The sequence below is a fragment of the Microtus pennsylvanicus genome, chromosome 5 (genome assembly GCF_037038515.1).
Source record: "Microtus pennsylvanicus isolate mMicPen1 chromosome 5, mMicPen1.hap1, whole genome shotgun sequence".
Lineage (NCBI taxonomy): Eukaryota > Metazoa > Chordata > Mammalia > Rodentia > Cricetidae > Microtus > Microtus pennsylvanicus.
The window spans coordinates 60632922-60649859 of NC_134583.1; the positions used below are offsets into that span (position 1 = coordinate 60632922).

The 16938-nt window shown below is 41.8% G+C and overlaps 1 protein-coding gene across 1 annotated transcript in view; it reads left to right on the forward strand.

Moving 5' to 3' along the window:
- The window catches only part of Acsm5 (acyl-CoA synthetase medium chain family member 5), a 32943-nt gene continuing 16005 nt past the window's right edge, over positions 1–16938 (forward strand). The window contains exons 1-5 of the mRNA XM_075972034.1: positions 1–90; positions 243–375; positions 2334–2553; positions 13903–14113; positions 16654–16861. Coding sequence (XP_075828149.1) covers positions 2353–2553; positions 13903–14113; positions 16654–16861 — 620 coding nt within the window. The 5' untranslated portion in view covers positions 1–90; positions 243–375; positions 2334–2352. The remainder of the gene's footprint in view (positions 91–242; positions 376–2333; positions 2554–13902; positions 14114–16653; positions 16862–16938) is intronic.

Genomic DNA, 16938 nt, shown 5'->3' on the forward strand with positions numbered 1-16938 from the left:
GTTAAAGCAGAGCAAAGTTCTCATTCCAGTTTCAGGCTGTTGACCTAATTCCAGGAGCAAAGGCACCAGTCCTGCGGAGGCGGAGTCCAGGTCAGGGTTTAGTCTTGCAGGCACTGTTGCGGGGGGGGGGGGGGGGGGGGACGACTCTGGCACGGAGCCACTTTCGCTGGTTCACGATGTTCTGTCCCGTTAGAAGTTGAAGCCGCATGTTCTCTGCTGACTTCTAATCCTTCTCTCTCCAGACTGCATTTAGGGCTAAAGCTCCAGATCAGAATCCATTCTTCATCAGCCTCTGGGTAAGCTTCTCGGGAGCCTTCGGGTCTGCCTGGCTGCTGAAGGCGAGAGCCTTGTGTCCGCCTCGGATTTTAAAACCAGGTAACTGAGCAAGAAATCCTCACTGACAGCTGTCACCTGCCCAGAGGTCTTTGGTGATTAAATCAAAGATAAACACAGCGTGAAGCGACCTTAGGAAAGTGTGGGGAAAGGCCTGGAGATTCTGGAGTTCGGCCCCCAAGGAGGGAAGAGCCAAAGAGAAAAGCGTGGGACAGAATACAGGGTTATGCTTGGAACCCCTAGGCCCTATTTGCGTTATTAGTATGTCATTGTCACAGCCAGAGTTTCCATCCCGGGTTAGCAGCTAAGACAGAGGCTGAACGCAGGTTTTCCTGGAAAGTGAAGGTTGGGCGTCACATTCCCTCCTTGGGGAAAGTACCATTCTCGACAGAGTTGTCATGGGGTGTAATGAAAAGCTTTTTTATAGTTTTTATTGTTGACTAAGCATATGCTATTATACACAAGAATGGCCTTCACTACAGCTCTGTCAGACACATAGAAACTGCTGTTTCATCAAAACCAACCCCACCTCCACCTTTATCCGTTTCCACCCCACCAATCCCCTTCTTCTTCTCAACTATTCCCGCTGACATTTTTTGTTCTTTTAAGTGATTGTTTCTGGAACCCAGTGTGTTTATTACGGGTTGCTTACAGGACCATGAATGGTTAGTTCCAGGAGCTTGGGCAATGTATTGGTGTGAAATTAATGTTTATAGCTTTTTTTTCCCCACCGTGTTTTCAAAGTCGTTCCAGTGGTTGTGGGGATGGGATCCTCCTGTGATTGAAACACACGCTCATTGCTCTCTTCTGGCCCTGTTCCATGATCGCTAGAAGAACTTGGGCCAAGGGACTGAAGCTGGGAGTGTCTCTAGGCTAAGGACATGTCTGGGATCCCGGGACACATAGAGTGGCTCTCACAGATGGCAGCTGAGGCTGTGTGCCTGTCACAGACTCTGAAGATCACTCATGATCCAAGGCCCAAACCCTGAGCAGCCAGGCCCTAAAACAGCCCCGCCCTGTTCGGGCCACCGCCCACTCCTGGCACTTGACACAAGGCTGGTCTAAACCCGGCTGTGCACATTAGAGTGAAATGTTTGCAGTCTTTGTACAAAAAAAACCCAAGTACCTCCTAAATGATTTCTTCTCACAGGGGTGCCATGTAGAAGCAATAAAGTTATTCCTGGGCCCAGTTAAGTAAGAGATATTATTCTAATTACTGTCTTATGTTTCTTTTTACTTTTCTGCATCTAAGAAGTAGAAAACTGTGAGTTGCATGTGTGGCTAATAATTTGTCTCTGCTGGGCAGTGTTGGGCTGTTGGTGGTGACAGCTATGTTAATTACACGGACCCACCATCACACATTGCACAAATTAGTTGAAATGTCACAATGTGCTCCCTAAATCTGTGTGACTGTATATCAATTTAAATAATTAAAATATCCGCGAAGGGGCTAGGAAGATAATTCAGTCAATAAAGTCTTTGTCTGCAAGTATGAGGGCCTAAGTTGATCCCAGAACCCAGTTTGAAGAGCTGGAGATGGTAAATTCCTAGGGTGCCATGCCCGGCACATCCTAGCCTAACTGGTGAGTTACGTATAAGCCAATGACAGACTTTGTCTCAGCAACAACAACAAAAGACAGTGCCTAAGGGATGTCAAGGTTCTGCTTGTACATGAACACGTGCACCTGAACACATACACAACCCATACACACAAACACACAACATGCATGTTAAAGTTTTTTAATACAGTAGCCAAATGACTGTTACTGGGGGATCCCTTTGAAGGACCGAGCCTTAAGAAGTGGGCTCTGAATTGATAACCTCAGATACATGCAGACTCCCGCACAGGGAGAGGTAGGAGCGTACCAGTGTCTTGGCTGAATGACACCAGTGATGTGTCTTACCATCGGTATGAGCTATGCCGCTCTCAGAGCTGGTCATAGACTCCGCCTCAACCCAATCACGAACGCAGGACCACTGTCTCTCCTCTTTGGTGACAGGCAGGAGGCAACAGACGACATGAAGTTATGGCGGAGAGGCCTGGTCCTCCAGGCTTTGAGGAGCTCATGGGGCATCTGCAGGGTTCATGGACAGCCACCACCTCCACCTGTCCCTGAGGCTGTGGCCACCTGGGAAGCCATCAGCCTGGGGAGACAGCCAGTACCTGAGTACTTCAACTTTGCCCACGACGTGCTGGATACATGGAGTCGGCTGGAAAAGGTGAGGCTCACCCTGCCCTGGCATCCCACCAGGGCATCTGAAGTTTCTCAGACACTGCAGTGAGACTCAGGACTGTAAGACTGGGGCATTTCAGCATTGTGACCGGAGAGCCTGGCGAGTCCTGAAACTCAAACTGTTAGCACTCTAGCCTGGGGGGCAGGCAAATTTGACTCAGGCTAGCATGCAAGCCTGGGGGGGCAGGCAAATTTGACTCAGGCTAGCATGCAAGCCTGGGGGGCAGGCAAATTTGACTCAGGCTAGCATGCAAGCCTGAGGGGGCCAGATCTGACCCAGGTAGTATGAACCAGACACACCTTACACAGCACTTATGGTGTCCCTGGTCCCTGAGCCCAAAAAAGCATGACAGGGCAGTCATGCTTTTTCATCCTCCTGTCGTGGAACCCAAGACAAGCAGAAGGAGCTTTGCTTTGAAGATAGCCTGTCTCTCACTCTTACAGACTTCCCTCCTGAGCAGGAGACACAGGACCTCAGGGTCCTGGCTTTGCACATAGTAGTGAACAAAAACAAATAACAAACAAATCCAGATTTCATCGTGTCTCTTATCTGCATACACTTCTTTATTTTCCCTCTCTATGTGCCTGTTATGGAAAACTCTCTGTAGTATATTTGATGCTAATGGTTTATTGCTAATAAGAGAATATAAATTTTGATTCCAAAAAAATTTTAGGATTAATTTTGTTTGCTCTAAAAAAGCAAAAGCAAAAACAACAACAATAAAACAGGTCTATGTAACTTGTTATATAGACCAGGATAGTCTTGAACTCATAGAGATCTGCCTGCCTCCCTCCAGAGAATTTTTTGTGTGTGTGTGTGTGTGTGTGTGTGTGTTGTTTTTGAGATAGTCTTATACTGAAATCCAGGCTGGCCTGGAACTATAGCCAACTTGTAGTTCAACCTAGCCTTGAACTCGTGGCAAGCTTCCTGCCCCAGACTTCCAGGTGCTATGATTACAGGCTATCTTATCTGTGTTCCTTTCAACCTTGCCAATTCTGCCACCAGTAGACAGAAATACTGCACTACCACGGAATATGGCAAATTGGTAAAGACAGAGACTCAGAGACAGCCTTTGCAGTCTACACATGCATCCTCCACAAACTTAAATGTGAACTTGGGCAAGTTTGCTGAGATCTCTGGGCCTTAGCTTTCTCACTGGGAACTAGGAAACAAGGCATCGCTACCCCATGCTGTACTGAGCATTGAATGAGAAACACATGTGACTCAGGCCAAATGCTCCAGCTTTAGCTATCAGCAAAGAGCAAGCTCCTTTTTTCCCATTCTAGAGGAATTTTCCTTTTTCCTTTCCCTTCTTTGTGTTTCTTTTCCAGTGTTGAAGATGAAGTCCAGAGCCTTGCACCTGTTAGGCCAATGTTTTCTCTTGTTTTTGAATTTGGAGGTTTGTTTTGGTGTTTGTTTTGTTTTCTTTGAGACAGGACTTTTGCTGCATAGCCCAGCCTGGCCTTGAACTAATGATCCTTTGGCTTAACTTCCCAGTTGTTGCGATTAAAGTTATTTGCCATAATACCTGACCTCTTAGCAGTCTTCTGATGACAAAAACAAAATAGGCGGGGGGGGGGGGGGACGACTCAGGATAGGCATCTTCAGAACAAGGGGAGCCCTTGGCAGCCCAGTGTTTGTCACAGCCTTCGCTGAGCCTCTGCCACAGCAGTGAGCCTTGAAGCATTTTAAGCTTCCCTGGTCCTAACTCAACTTTCTAGTCACCCCAAAAACAGCAGCCCTTGCCCCCAATGGAACCGGGCAGCCTCAGAAGGCCAGGAATGGTGCCAAAGCTTCATCTCTGAAGAATTGTTATTATTTGGTGTTACACCCCATCTTTTTCTTTTACCTTTGAGATCGTAATATAGTTACGTACCCCTCCTTGCTCTCTTCCAAAAGCCTCATGTTTTCTATTTCTATTTTTACGTGCTTATATGTTTATGTATGCATACACACACACACACACACACACACACACACACACACATTCCTAAATATAACCTTCTTGGTCTGCAGTATGTTACTTGTATATATATTTTCAGGGGTAACCACCTGGTATTGGACAGCCAATTGACTTGCTAGTTTTACAAGGCTGTCTAGATTTGACACAGCTTGGAACTTAACCAGTAAGAAAGTCTATTCCCAGGAAGCCTGTGGTGATATTTTGTGCTGTAACAAATAAAGCTTGTCTGGTGATTAGAGTGCAGAGCCAGCCACACTAGTTAGGTGCAGAGGCCAGGCAAATGGTGGCACGCGCCTTTGATTCCAGCACTCGAGAAAAAAGCAGGTGGATCTCTGAGTTCAAGGCCACCCTGCGCTCCACAAGATTGATCCAGTCTAAAAGAGAATCAGAATCAGGTGGTGGTAGCTCACACTTTTAATCCCAGTATTTAGGAGTCACATGCCTTTAATCCTAGCACTAGGAAAGTAAAAACAGAAAGGAATATGGCTGTGCTGAGAGAGGAATATAAAGTGGGAGGAGAGAGGAGCTCAGTGCATTCAGTCTGAGGATGCTTAGGGACAGGATCACATTTTTGGTCTGAGGATTTTGTACAGTTAAGAATTCTAGTGGCTGCAGGAGTGTTCCCTTTTCCCCACAACCTCTCCAGCATTAGTTGTCATCAGTGTTTTTGATCTTGGCCATACTTTCAGGTGTAAGATGGAATCTCAGAGTTGTTTTGATTTACATTTCTCTGATGACTAAGGATGTTGAACATTTCCTTAAGTGTCTTTCAGCCATTTTAGATTTCTCTGTTGAGAGTTCTCTGTTTAGGTCTGTACTCCCATTTTTTTATTTGATTATGTGATCTTTTGGTGTCCAATTTCTTGAGTTCTTTGTATATTTTGGAGATCAGACCTCTGTCTGATGTGGGGTTAGTGAAGATCTTTTCCTATTCTGTAGGCTGTCTTGTTGACGGTGTCCTTTGTTTTAGAGAAGCTTTTCAGTTTCAAGAGGTCCCATTTATTAATTGTTTCTCTCAGTGTCTGAGCTACTGGGGTTATATTTAGGAAGTGCTTCCCTATGCCAATATGTTCAAGTGTACTTTCCACTTTCTCTTCTATAAGGTGCAGTGTGGCTGGCTTTATGTTGAGGTCTTTGATCCATTGCTGCATTGATGGTGGGAAAGCAAGCTGGTACAACCCCTTTGGATGTCAGTGTGGTGATTTTTTAGAAAATTAGGAAACAACCTTCCTCAAGACCCAATAATACCACATTTAGGTATATATCCAAAGGATGCTCAATCGTGCCACAAGGACATGTGCTCAACTATGTTCATAGCAGTTTTGTTTGTCATAGCCAGAACCTGGAAACAACCTAAATGCCCCTCAACTGAAGAATGGATAAGAAAAATGTGGTACATTTACACAGTGGCATACTACATAGCAGAAAAAAATAACAACAGCTTGAATTTTGTAGGAAAATGAATGGAGCTAGAAAACATTTATTTTGAGTGAGGTAACCCAGACACAGAAAGACAATTATCACATGTATTCACTCATAGGTGGTTTTTAAACATAAAGCAAAGAAAGCCAGCCTACAAACCACAATCCCAGAGAACTTAGACAATAATGCAGACACCAAGAGAGACTTATATAGATCTAATCTACATGGGAAGTAGAAAGTAGAAAAAGACAAGATCTCCTGAGTAAATTGGGAGCATGGGGACCTTGGGAGAGGATTGAAGGGATGGGGAGAGGCAGGGAGGGGAGTAGAGAAAACTGTAGAGCTCAATAAATATCAATAAAAAAATAATTCTAGTGGCTGGATGCTCTGCTTCTCTTATCTTTCAGCTTTCACCCCTGATAGCTGACTTTGGGTTTTATTATTAAAACCAATTAGAATTCATGCTACATCTGGTCCAACTTTTGGTGCATAAATTCATGAAAAAGTCACTTGCCTGTGACTTTGCAGCCATCGGCATAGGCCAGAGCTACACATGGCCTGAATCACTGCCCCACTGGTGAGATTTTCCTTTCTTCTCTCCTGGCGGGTTGTGGCCTTCCCTGGGTCCCCTTCTCTGGCTGCTGCCTTGAAGCCCACTCGGGCTTCTACAGTTCCACAAAGCAGCAGTCAGCTTTCTGTCCTCATTGTCATCGGCATCGGCAGAGTTAGTGATACAATTGGGAATTCTTAAAGGGAGAAATTAGTTAAAAGAGAAAGTTTTTTGCCCATGTTGGGTGGTGGTGGTGCACATCTTCAATCCCAGTACTCAGAAGGCAGAGGCAGATGCATCTCTGTGAGTTCAAGGCCAGCCTGGTCTACACAAACTAGTTCTCTGATGGACTCCAAAGCAGCAGAGAAACCCTATCTTGAAAAACAAAAAACAAAACTAAACAAAAAAAGTGGGAAAGCTATTACAATGGAGAGAGTTAGGTCTATATATGATTACACAATGCATGATTTAAAATTGGAACAATTAAATCAATTAAATGAAGGGATAATAAACTTAACTGAGATAGGCATAATGTTAATTATAATCTTGATAACTCTTGGTTTATCTCTAAAAAAGGTGGTTGATATAAGTGCCAGGATACAGGCCTTAGAAAAACTTACTGAAACAGATCATAGAGATTCAGAACCAGACATGTTGCAAGGGAGAGGGCTGCTTGTTCATCCCAGCTGCCCAGCTAGCTTAGCCCCACACAAAAATTGTATTAATTAAATCACTGCTTGGCCCATTATCTCTAGCCTCTTATTGGCTAATTCTCACATCTTAATTTAACCCATTTCTATTAATCTGTATATTGCCACTTGGCAGAGGATACCGGGAAAAATTCTAACCACAGTTCATCTCAGGCAGAGAATCCATGGCGTCTCTCTGATTCCGCCCTTCTTCCTCCCAGCATTCAGTTCTGTCTTCTCTGCCTACCTAAGTTCTGCCCTATCAGGAGCCCAAAAGAGTTTCTTTATTAACCAATGAAAGCAACACAAAGACAGAAGGAACTCCTGCACCACAGACAGAGGAATTTAAAGAAGAACCAATCTCAGCATCGCATTTTAAGGTTAGAGAGGAGCAACCTAAGGTTTTCAAACAACCAGTCTTAATATATCCAGTAACCTTACAGGAACTGCCAAATGACAGATATCCCCAAAGCTGTTCACTGGAATCCTGTGAAATGTTAGAATTAAGGACAATCAAGGAAGCAATTGTAGCATGAGTTCTAATAGGCCTTAATAATAAAAGCCTGGAGTCAGATATAGGGGAAAATGCTGAGAGACCAGAGACGGAGTCAAACCACAACCACCTTACCTACTCAACTTCCCAGCTGAAAAGAGACTGAACTTCTGTCTCTTCTCAGCTTATCACTTCCTCTCTCTGCCCAGGCATATCACTTCTTGTCTGTCTGTACAAACCTCCAGACCTCTATGGTTAGCTACTGTCTAGCTCCATCCTCTGATCTTCAGGCAAACTTTATTTGTACAAACAAGATATCACCATATTTTTCCTTTTTTGTCTAAATTCTTTTCTAAAGAAAAGAATGTTATAACAAATATAAGAAAAACTATATACAAAAATACAATAAGTATATACAATATATACAGTAAATAAATACATCGATAATGTCTAGTTAATTAACAATTGACAAATTCAGAGAAAATACTCCATATCTATCCTATCTTGGTAAGTCCTAAAGGTTGTACATAATTCATGTTCTATTCTAACCTGCATTACCAAAACTATCTTTTTATGTCTCTCAACTTTTCATACATTACATTTCTTTAGTCAATTTCTTTTCTGAGTCTGGTAACAAGGAAAATTATAACTATAAAGTGACAAGACCCCCTGAAAGGTCTCCTTGAACCCTAAAAGTACTTCACCCAACAAACAGCAGGAAGCAGTTTGGAGAATACTATGCCCAAATATCCAAAATACTGTTTATAAATGTTAATTTTCATTTTAGAGGGGTGATTATAATGGTTAACGGTCACAGCCAATTTCTTTCTAAAAAGGGGGGAATACAGAAATACTTTACAAAGTATGGATTTTCATCTATTGATACAAATTTAAGGTCAATTTTGTTATACACATACATACACACACATGTATATATTTCTACTCTTGTTTAAGGTATTATGTCTATGAAGCTCATTTAAAATGTAATGTACAGTTAAGAAATACAGATTAATAGTCATTTATAATAATCAAATTTTAATCATATTAGATTTTCTAGATATACAGAGATATATTTCAGTTAAATAAATAAGCTTCAACACTTCAAAGACCTAAGGAATATGACATTTAAAATGTCTTAAAAACTTAGAGTTTTCTCAACTGTGAGATATATCTGCTTCTGGCAGAACCAACTACTTCAGAGAGGATGATTTGTATTGAAGGAACTTGTTATGGAATTTGCTTTCAGTGTGACAAGGCTAGCCATTTAGGCAAGAAAATGCTCTTGCCTAGACTGCTTGATGGTCCTTCAGAATTGCTTCACAGAGAAAACTGCTTAGCAGAGTAAAGTTATGCAGGAAGTCCAAACAAAGATACAAAGAGAGAAAGAGAGTAAACTGAGTCAAAGAGACACCCTGTAGCTTCTGTGAAAGCAAGATGTAAGTGAACAAGTCATAAGCCTCATGGTAAAATATAAACTAATAGAAATGGGTTAATTTATAGTTAGAGATAGTCAGTAAGAAATCTAAGCTATTGTCTAAACAATTATATTTAATGTATTAGCCTCGGGGTGATTATTTCATAAGCAGCTGCAGGAACAGCTAAACAGGTTTCTTTCCTTACTAGAGTAGGAGAACCAGTCCAGGGGAACAGTAGAAGAGAGAAGATGTCTAACCACAAGTGATAGTCTCTCATGGCATGCATTCACCTTTTGTAAAGCAGATGTTAAACTCATAGTCAACTTGTAGTAGAAGTATCCCTCAAAACTGGAGAGATTTGGCTATAGACTGCTTAGAACCTGGTCCTCAATTACAATGTAGGACTTTGTGGAAAGAGGAGGCTGAGACCACTGAACAACAAATTAGGGCTAGAGGTATAGAAATCTCTCAAGACTAATTTCTTGGAGAAGAAGAGTATGTTACTGTAGAAAGGCAATCTCTATATAATGTTCACACCTTGGCTTTATGCCGTGTAGCAGCTTTTAATGCTTGAAACAGAGCTGAAGCAGTAGGAAAGAAAATTGAGTCATTTATTAAAGTCATACAAGGCCAAAAAAAAAACCCTTCACTGATTTCTTAACAAAGATTGACTTCAGTGGTAAATAAAATGATACCAAATTCAAAACCCAGACAAATAATAATTGAATCTCTGGCTTATTGAAAACACTAATTCTCAATGCAAAAGGATAATCAGGCCTTTAAAGGCAAGTTCAGCACCCTTGAAGGAATGTATCTAAGATATAATCAATATTGAATCTCATGACCATGATGGTGCTTGGATAGGAGAGGTGATTTCCAGAGGTTTGAAGAAAAATCAAAATGTTAAATGTTTCAATTGTGGTAAACAATGTCACCCAAAAGAGATTGTAAACATGGAATTCCTAGAAACAATGTTTTTTCTAAGCATAATCCAAACAGAATTCCCCTCCCTTCTGTATTATACAGAAAGTATGGTAAAGGCAGACATTGGACTAGTGAATGTAGGTCAACAAAGGACAGTCAAGGTAACCCTTTGTCATTGGGAAACTCCTTGAGAGGCCTCTCCCTATGTCAAATTTAGTTCAGTCATTTCCTGTCACCATGGAGGAAACTCCTTCCCAGAGCATTTAAAGAACCTAATGCCTATTGTAAGAAACCATACTGCTCTGGATGATAGAACAGCTTTAGAGAATAAAACAAAAATTTCAGAAGAAACCATAAATCAAAATTTATAAAGATCAGATTTGAACAAGAGAGACCTCTTGATTCAAACAGCATACCATTCAACCTAAACTAACTAACGTGGCTAACAAATGCTTCTTATTTGATCAAATATAACTTTTCAACAGGGAAGCTCCCCAGAGTTAGGGACTGGTGAGGGCTTTGTTTTTGTCTTTTCAGGAAAATAAAAATAACCATCTTGAAGAACTTAAAGATCTTTGGACAAATAAGCATCCAAACAAGAAGGGAAAATACCCAGAAAAAAATTACCAAGAAAAGGAATAATCTGACCTAATTCAATGCCTAAAGTCTCCAAAGAGATAATGGGATCTCACAATGACAAGTCCACCATGACTGTGATAACACCACTAAGCTGACACGCATCACTCAAAGATCAGCTTTGGACCATAAACTTCTCAGGACCATTCTGAGGTGGTTAGCTAGGATGATCCAGCCTCACAGACCATTCTAGTCAGGACTTAAGATGAGTCCTGTACTTTTCCATTATGTAGAGACTGGACAACAAAAGATACAGCTACCTCTCACAGGACTTGACAATTAACCCAGATTTGTCTTTTCAGGATCCCTAATGATACCATCACCCCTAGACAGCAGAAAATAATTTTAAGAACACAACACCCACTTTCCCAAGAGGTAGGGTGAGTGGATTTTGGTTATTTAGTAGCTTATGGATATTTGTTATTGTTTAGCGTGTTGGTTACAAATTGTTATTGGTAACAGTCAGGGAAAAAGCTAAACAAAGGGGATTAAATTCAGGGTTCTTGTTTTTAAAATGGAAAAGGGGGATATAGATAAGATAGGATAAAGGGTAGATTATTGAATCTACTCTGAAAATAAAAAAGGAAGGATATAGCTCTGATAAGATAAAAGGTAGATTATTGAATCTACTTTTAAAAAGCAATCTACTAGTTTTAAATATTATACATTGGATTTGATTTTTGGATATTGTATACAAAATTTTTTATATTAATACAAACTTAAATTATTTTTGTTATAACATACTATACATAAGTTTCTGTATTGTACCTGTACAACTCATTTAACAATGTAATGCAAATTTCTAGTCCCTGAAAGTTATTATTACCAACTATTTAGTATAATAAGGAAATTAAGGTAGGTAATTAGTCATCTATTACAACCAAACTTGTAGTCATGTTTTATATATTTTCAAGGTCAACTGGATATAGTTTAAATAGACAGATTGTCTTTAAACACTTCAGAGATATACAGAATGTGGCATTTGAAATGTTTTAATAACATAAGTTCTCTTTTTATAAGATAATGAGATATGTTTGCTCCTTCCTGGCAGCACCAATTTACTTCAGAGAAGATAATGGGCCTTCCACATGAAGTTTACTTTCTTTGTGGCAAAAGTAAGCCACTGGATAAGAAAGTGTTCTTGCCTTGATTGCTGATGGCATGCTGTCCAAATTGGACAAGCAGGACACAAAAGAAAGTGACCACCAAATCTTACCAAGACAAGGTGGCACAGTCCTTCAAAAATCCCACTTCATAGAAAAGTCTGTCAAATATTCTAGGCATTTAGGCCAAAGATAGATGCCCCAATGTTACAGAGGAATCTTGAGTGACTGTCCAGGCATCCAGCTGCTTCTGTCATTTTTCACATTTTGGCTCTTCCTGATTACTTAGTTAATATTATTTCCTTCTCAGGTCTCTGATGAAGTTGAAGACTAGATATAAGCATCATTAAAGAGATGTAAACTATATAAAGTTGAGAAACATCAAAAGATAGTTTGGATGTTATTGCGAGTTAGCACAGAAAGTAAATTAGGTACAAGACTTTGGACTCACAAATATAAGATAGATAGTGGAGTATTTTCTCTGAATCTGTCAAATGCAATGAACAAAAACATTGTTGATTTATTTATTACCTATATATTATATGCAGTTATTGTATTTATTGTATATAGTTTCTCTTATATTAGTTACAACCTTCTTTTTTATTTTAGACAAAAAAAAGAGAAATGTGGTGATATTTTGTTTATGCTGTAACAAATAAAGCTTGCCTGAAGATCAGAGTACGGAGCTAGCCACTAATTGGCCATAGAGGCCAGGCAGTAATGGCACACACCTTAAATCTCAGTACTTGGGAGTCACATACCTTTAATCCCAGCACTAGGGAGGTGGAGACAGGAAGGGATATGTCTGGGTGGAGAGAATATAAGGCAGGAGGAGACAGAAATTCAGCACTTTCTGTCTGAGGACTCTTAGGGATGGGATCACGCTTTTTGGCTTGAGGATTTCATACAGTTAAGAATTCTAGTGGCTGGATGTTCTGCTTCTCTGATCTTTCAGCTTTCACAACTAATAGCTGACTCTGGGTTTTTATTATTAAGACCAATTAGAATTTGCACTCTAGAAGCCATTTATCAAAAGCAATTATAGGCAGATAGTTTAACCTTGTGATTGCGTGAAGCAGATGATGTGTTAGAAGACCACATGGGAAGAGAAAAATAAACCAGAAGCTAGTAGAATAACCAAGAAGTCAAAGGAAAGAATGGATAGGGACTGAAAAATGGACATGCGTTTTGAAAGCCTCTGGTATACTCCTAAGCATCTCAGAAATAGTGTGATTAGAGCTGTGAGCATCACCAGGGTCATGCATGAGCCTCAGAAAGATCTGACGAGGCCCTGGGCAGGCTCTCGGGGTTTATGGCCTTGTCCACTTCCAGTTTGTTTTCTCTGTGCAGTTATGTGCCCTCCCAGCTCCCTGCTCCGGCCACTGTATCTTCCCCACCATCACAGACATCTAGCTCTCTAGAACGTTAAGTCAAAACAAACGCTTCCTTAAGCTGCTTTTGGTCATGGCTTTTTTGTTGTTGTTGTTTAAACCAAAGCAGCAATAAGTGATGCAGCTCTACAGCCTTGTAGGACTATACTCAAAACCAATGTGTTATGTACTTTTATGTGCTAATTAGTAGGTGATGTGAGTCATGTTTCAATTAGACAGGAAGGGACACCGGGCAGCATAAATCATCTTACCTTTTACGTTATGAAAGTTGGTATGGAAAATTTGCTTGCATTTGCCTAAACTCAGCACTGGGAGAATAAATGTGTAAGTAGCAAATACAACTGGTCAATCTAATCTAAAGCACCCATAGGGAACCAGCCCTTTGGTTTTGTGTCTAACTGACTGGCTTTTTCTTTTATGGGAGAGGGTCTCATATGGACACAGCTGGCCTTAAGTTCACTATTAGTCAAAGATGTTCTTGAATTTCCAATCCTCTTGTTTCTATCCCCCTAAGTCCTGGGGCTACAGGCATGTCACACAGCACCTGGTTTACCAAATGATTGGGACTGAACCTGGAACTTTGCGCATGTGTTAAACAAGAACTCTTACCCACTGAGTCACACCTTGGCCTGTCAGTTTAATTTTTGAGCTCTGTGAACATATAACTATTATGCTTTTTTAAAAAACAAATGAGCAAAAACACCCAATGATGGCTTCTATGTTTTTCCTCACTGTATTCCCTGTCCAGGTAGGGCAGCGGCCCCCAAATCCTGCATTCTGGTGGGTGAATGGCTCAGGAGCAGAAGTCAAGTGGACCTTTGAGGAGCTGGGGAAGCAGTCCAGGAAGGCAGCCAATGTCTTAGAGGGTGTGTGTGGCCTGAAACCTGGAGACAGAATGATGCTGGTGCTTCCACGCCTTCCAGACTGGTGGCTGATCAGCGTGGCTTGCATGCGAACAGGTCAGTGGGCAAGGTTAGGGCTCCTTGGTAGGACTGGTACTGCCCACCAGAGCTTTGCAGGTCCCATGAAATTTGGAGGATGGGACAAAGAGAACCCTGTATGGGGTTCATTTTCCCTTTGCCCAGCAGTGACCAACCTGACTGCTTGCAGAGGCTAGACAATGATAAGACACTTAAAATTCAACTGCTTAGTAAGGGCAGACTGTAAGGAGCCCTTGCAGGTTTTTTTTAAAGCACCTACTATATGCTAGGCACTGTGTTCAGAGATTTTTTTCATAATCAAAATTTTGTTTAAAGTGTTATTTATTTTTGTTAAGAAATTTCTCACTTTTGCCTACTCTACAGCGTTCATTGGTACTCAAATAAAATAACACAAACTATATTTCACGTTATGGAGTGAGGTGTCGTCTCCACTCCAACACTGCAGAAGATAACGAAGCTGTTGTCAGTGCAACTCTACACCTCTAGATTTTCATCATATGCACTTGTTAGGCTATAGTGATTGACTTTCTCTTATTGATAGCTATGGCTGTCAATCATCTTCTGTCTTAGGGTTTCTATTGCTGTGAAGAGCCACCATGCCCATGGCAGCTCTTATAAAGGAAAACATTTCATTGAGGTGGCTTACATTTTTAGATGCTCAGTCCATTATCATTATGGCAGGGAACACAGCAGCATGCAGGCAGACATGGTACTAGCAACAGTAGGCAGCAGGAAGTGGACTCAGGTGCTGGGCAGTATCTTGAGCATATATGAGACCTCAAAGCCCACCTCCACAGTGGCACACTTCCTCCAACAAAGTCATGCCTACTCCAACAAAGCTCCACGTCCTAATAGTGCCACTTCTTTGGGAGCCATTTTCTTTCAAACCATCACATCTTCCTAGGCCTCAGGCTTAAACACAGTCCCTAAGACATAACAAACAAGCAACTTCTACTGGATGTGCTAACAGAGAAGTGGAATGAGGAAGCATGTCAGGACTGGAGGAAGAGCTCACAAAGACCTCAGTTTGACCCCCCAGAACCACATTAAAAAGAAAAAAGCCAAGCCAATATGTACCAAGTACACATTTACAATCTCAGCCTTGGGGAGGCAGAGACAGGTAGATTTCTGGGGCTCCACAGCCAGCCAGCCAGGCACATGTGGCAAATTAAAAGCCAGTAAGAGATCCTGTCTCAAAAACAAGATGGCATTTGAAGAGTGACACCTGAGGTTGTCTTCTTACCTCCCCCACAACATACGTATATAGCACCCACACTCACATGAACACACACACGTGTGTGTGCCCACACACACAATTACATGCATAAAAGAAGAACACCATTCAACTCAGAGTGCTAACATTGGGAACTAAATTGTGCAAGAGCTTGGGCAAAGAGTGATGAGAACATGAGCTTGGCTCTGGTGCTGTGCTGAACTGACCTTTCCCTCTGCCTCTTGTTCTCGCTAGATATTTTCCTCTGTGAAATGAATGTTATAAAACTCAATAGAAAAGACTAACAATTTGCATTCTGAGATATCAAGAACTTTCAAGTGTGAAGTTTGCCCCTCTATTCCTTATTCCTTGTCCTTGGAGGTAAATGGAATCTGCCACTTTTAGAGCAACTTTGGTTGAAGCCATGTGGGGGGTTCTAGTTTCTGCCTGCTATACCTCCTCTATCGGCTAGTGATCACAAACAACAAAAGGATTTATTGCAACATTTTATTTGAAGGACTTGGAAAACAATTGAACTAAGACGTTGCTGAGGCAATACAATGGAATATGTTCAAGATCATGGACTCTGAGGTGTCTTAGTCAGGGTTTCTATTGCTGTGATAAAACACCCTGAGCAAAACCAAGTTGGGCAGGAAAAGGTTTATTTGGCTTACCCTTCCACACTGTGGTCCATCACTGAAGGAAGCCAGGACAGGACTCAAGCAGGGGTGAAACCTGGAGGCAGGAGCTGATGCAAAGACCGTGGGAGGGGTGCGGTATACTGACTTGCCATCTTAGGTTGCTCAGCCTGCTTTCTTATAAACCCCAGGACCACCAGCCTGGGGATGGCCGCACCCATAGTGGGCTTGGCCCTTCCCCATCAATCACTAATTAAGAAAATGTCTTATGGTGGCATTTTCTCCATTGACACTCCCTCCTTTTAGATAGGGTAACTCTAGCTTGTGTCAAGTTGACATAAATCCAGCCAGGACAGAACAGGTTTTACTGCTGTTTTAGCTTCTCAATTCTGCCCTTATTACGTCAGCTATGTACTCTTGGGCAAGCCATTTGATTTAGCTAAGGCACTGAAGTCTAAAGACCCATACTCTTTAAAAATGTACTCTGTAGAGAGTGTTTATCACAATACCATGCATTTCTGAGCATCACGAGACCTAAGTGAAGGAATGCCGGGAAAGCTCTTACCCTTGGCAATGCCTTTTTCATCTCGTTGTTATTGTTATTGTTCCCTCAGGGGGTTCCAACCCTCTTCAGCCACTTGTTTCCCTGGCCTCTTCATTAGAGTCTTCCTCCTGTCTAACAACCTCCCTTCTCTGTGTGGCCCAAGGTGTGGTCATGATCCCAGGTATCTCCCAGCTGACAGCGAAGGATCTCAAGTACCGGCTGCAGGCAGCCAGGGCCAAGTCCATCGTTACCAGTGATGCCCTAGCTCCGCAAGTGGACACCATCAGCGCTGAATGTCCCTCCCTCCAAACCAAGCTTCTGGTGTCTGACACCAGTCGTCCTGGCTGGATCAATTTCCGGGAACAGCTTCGGTAAATGGGAGTCTCCAGAAGAGTATCTATCGACGGGGTAGGCTTTGGGTATCTTCCTTTTCAGCATCAGGATTGAG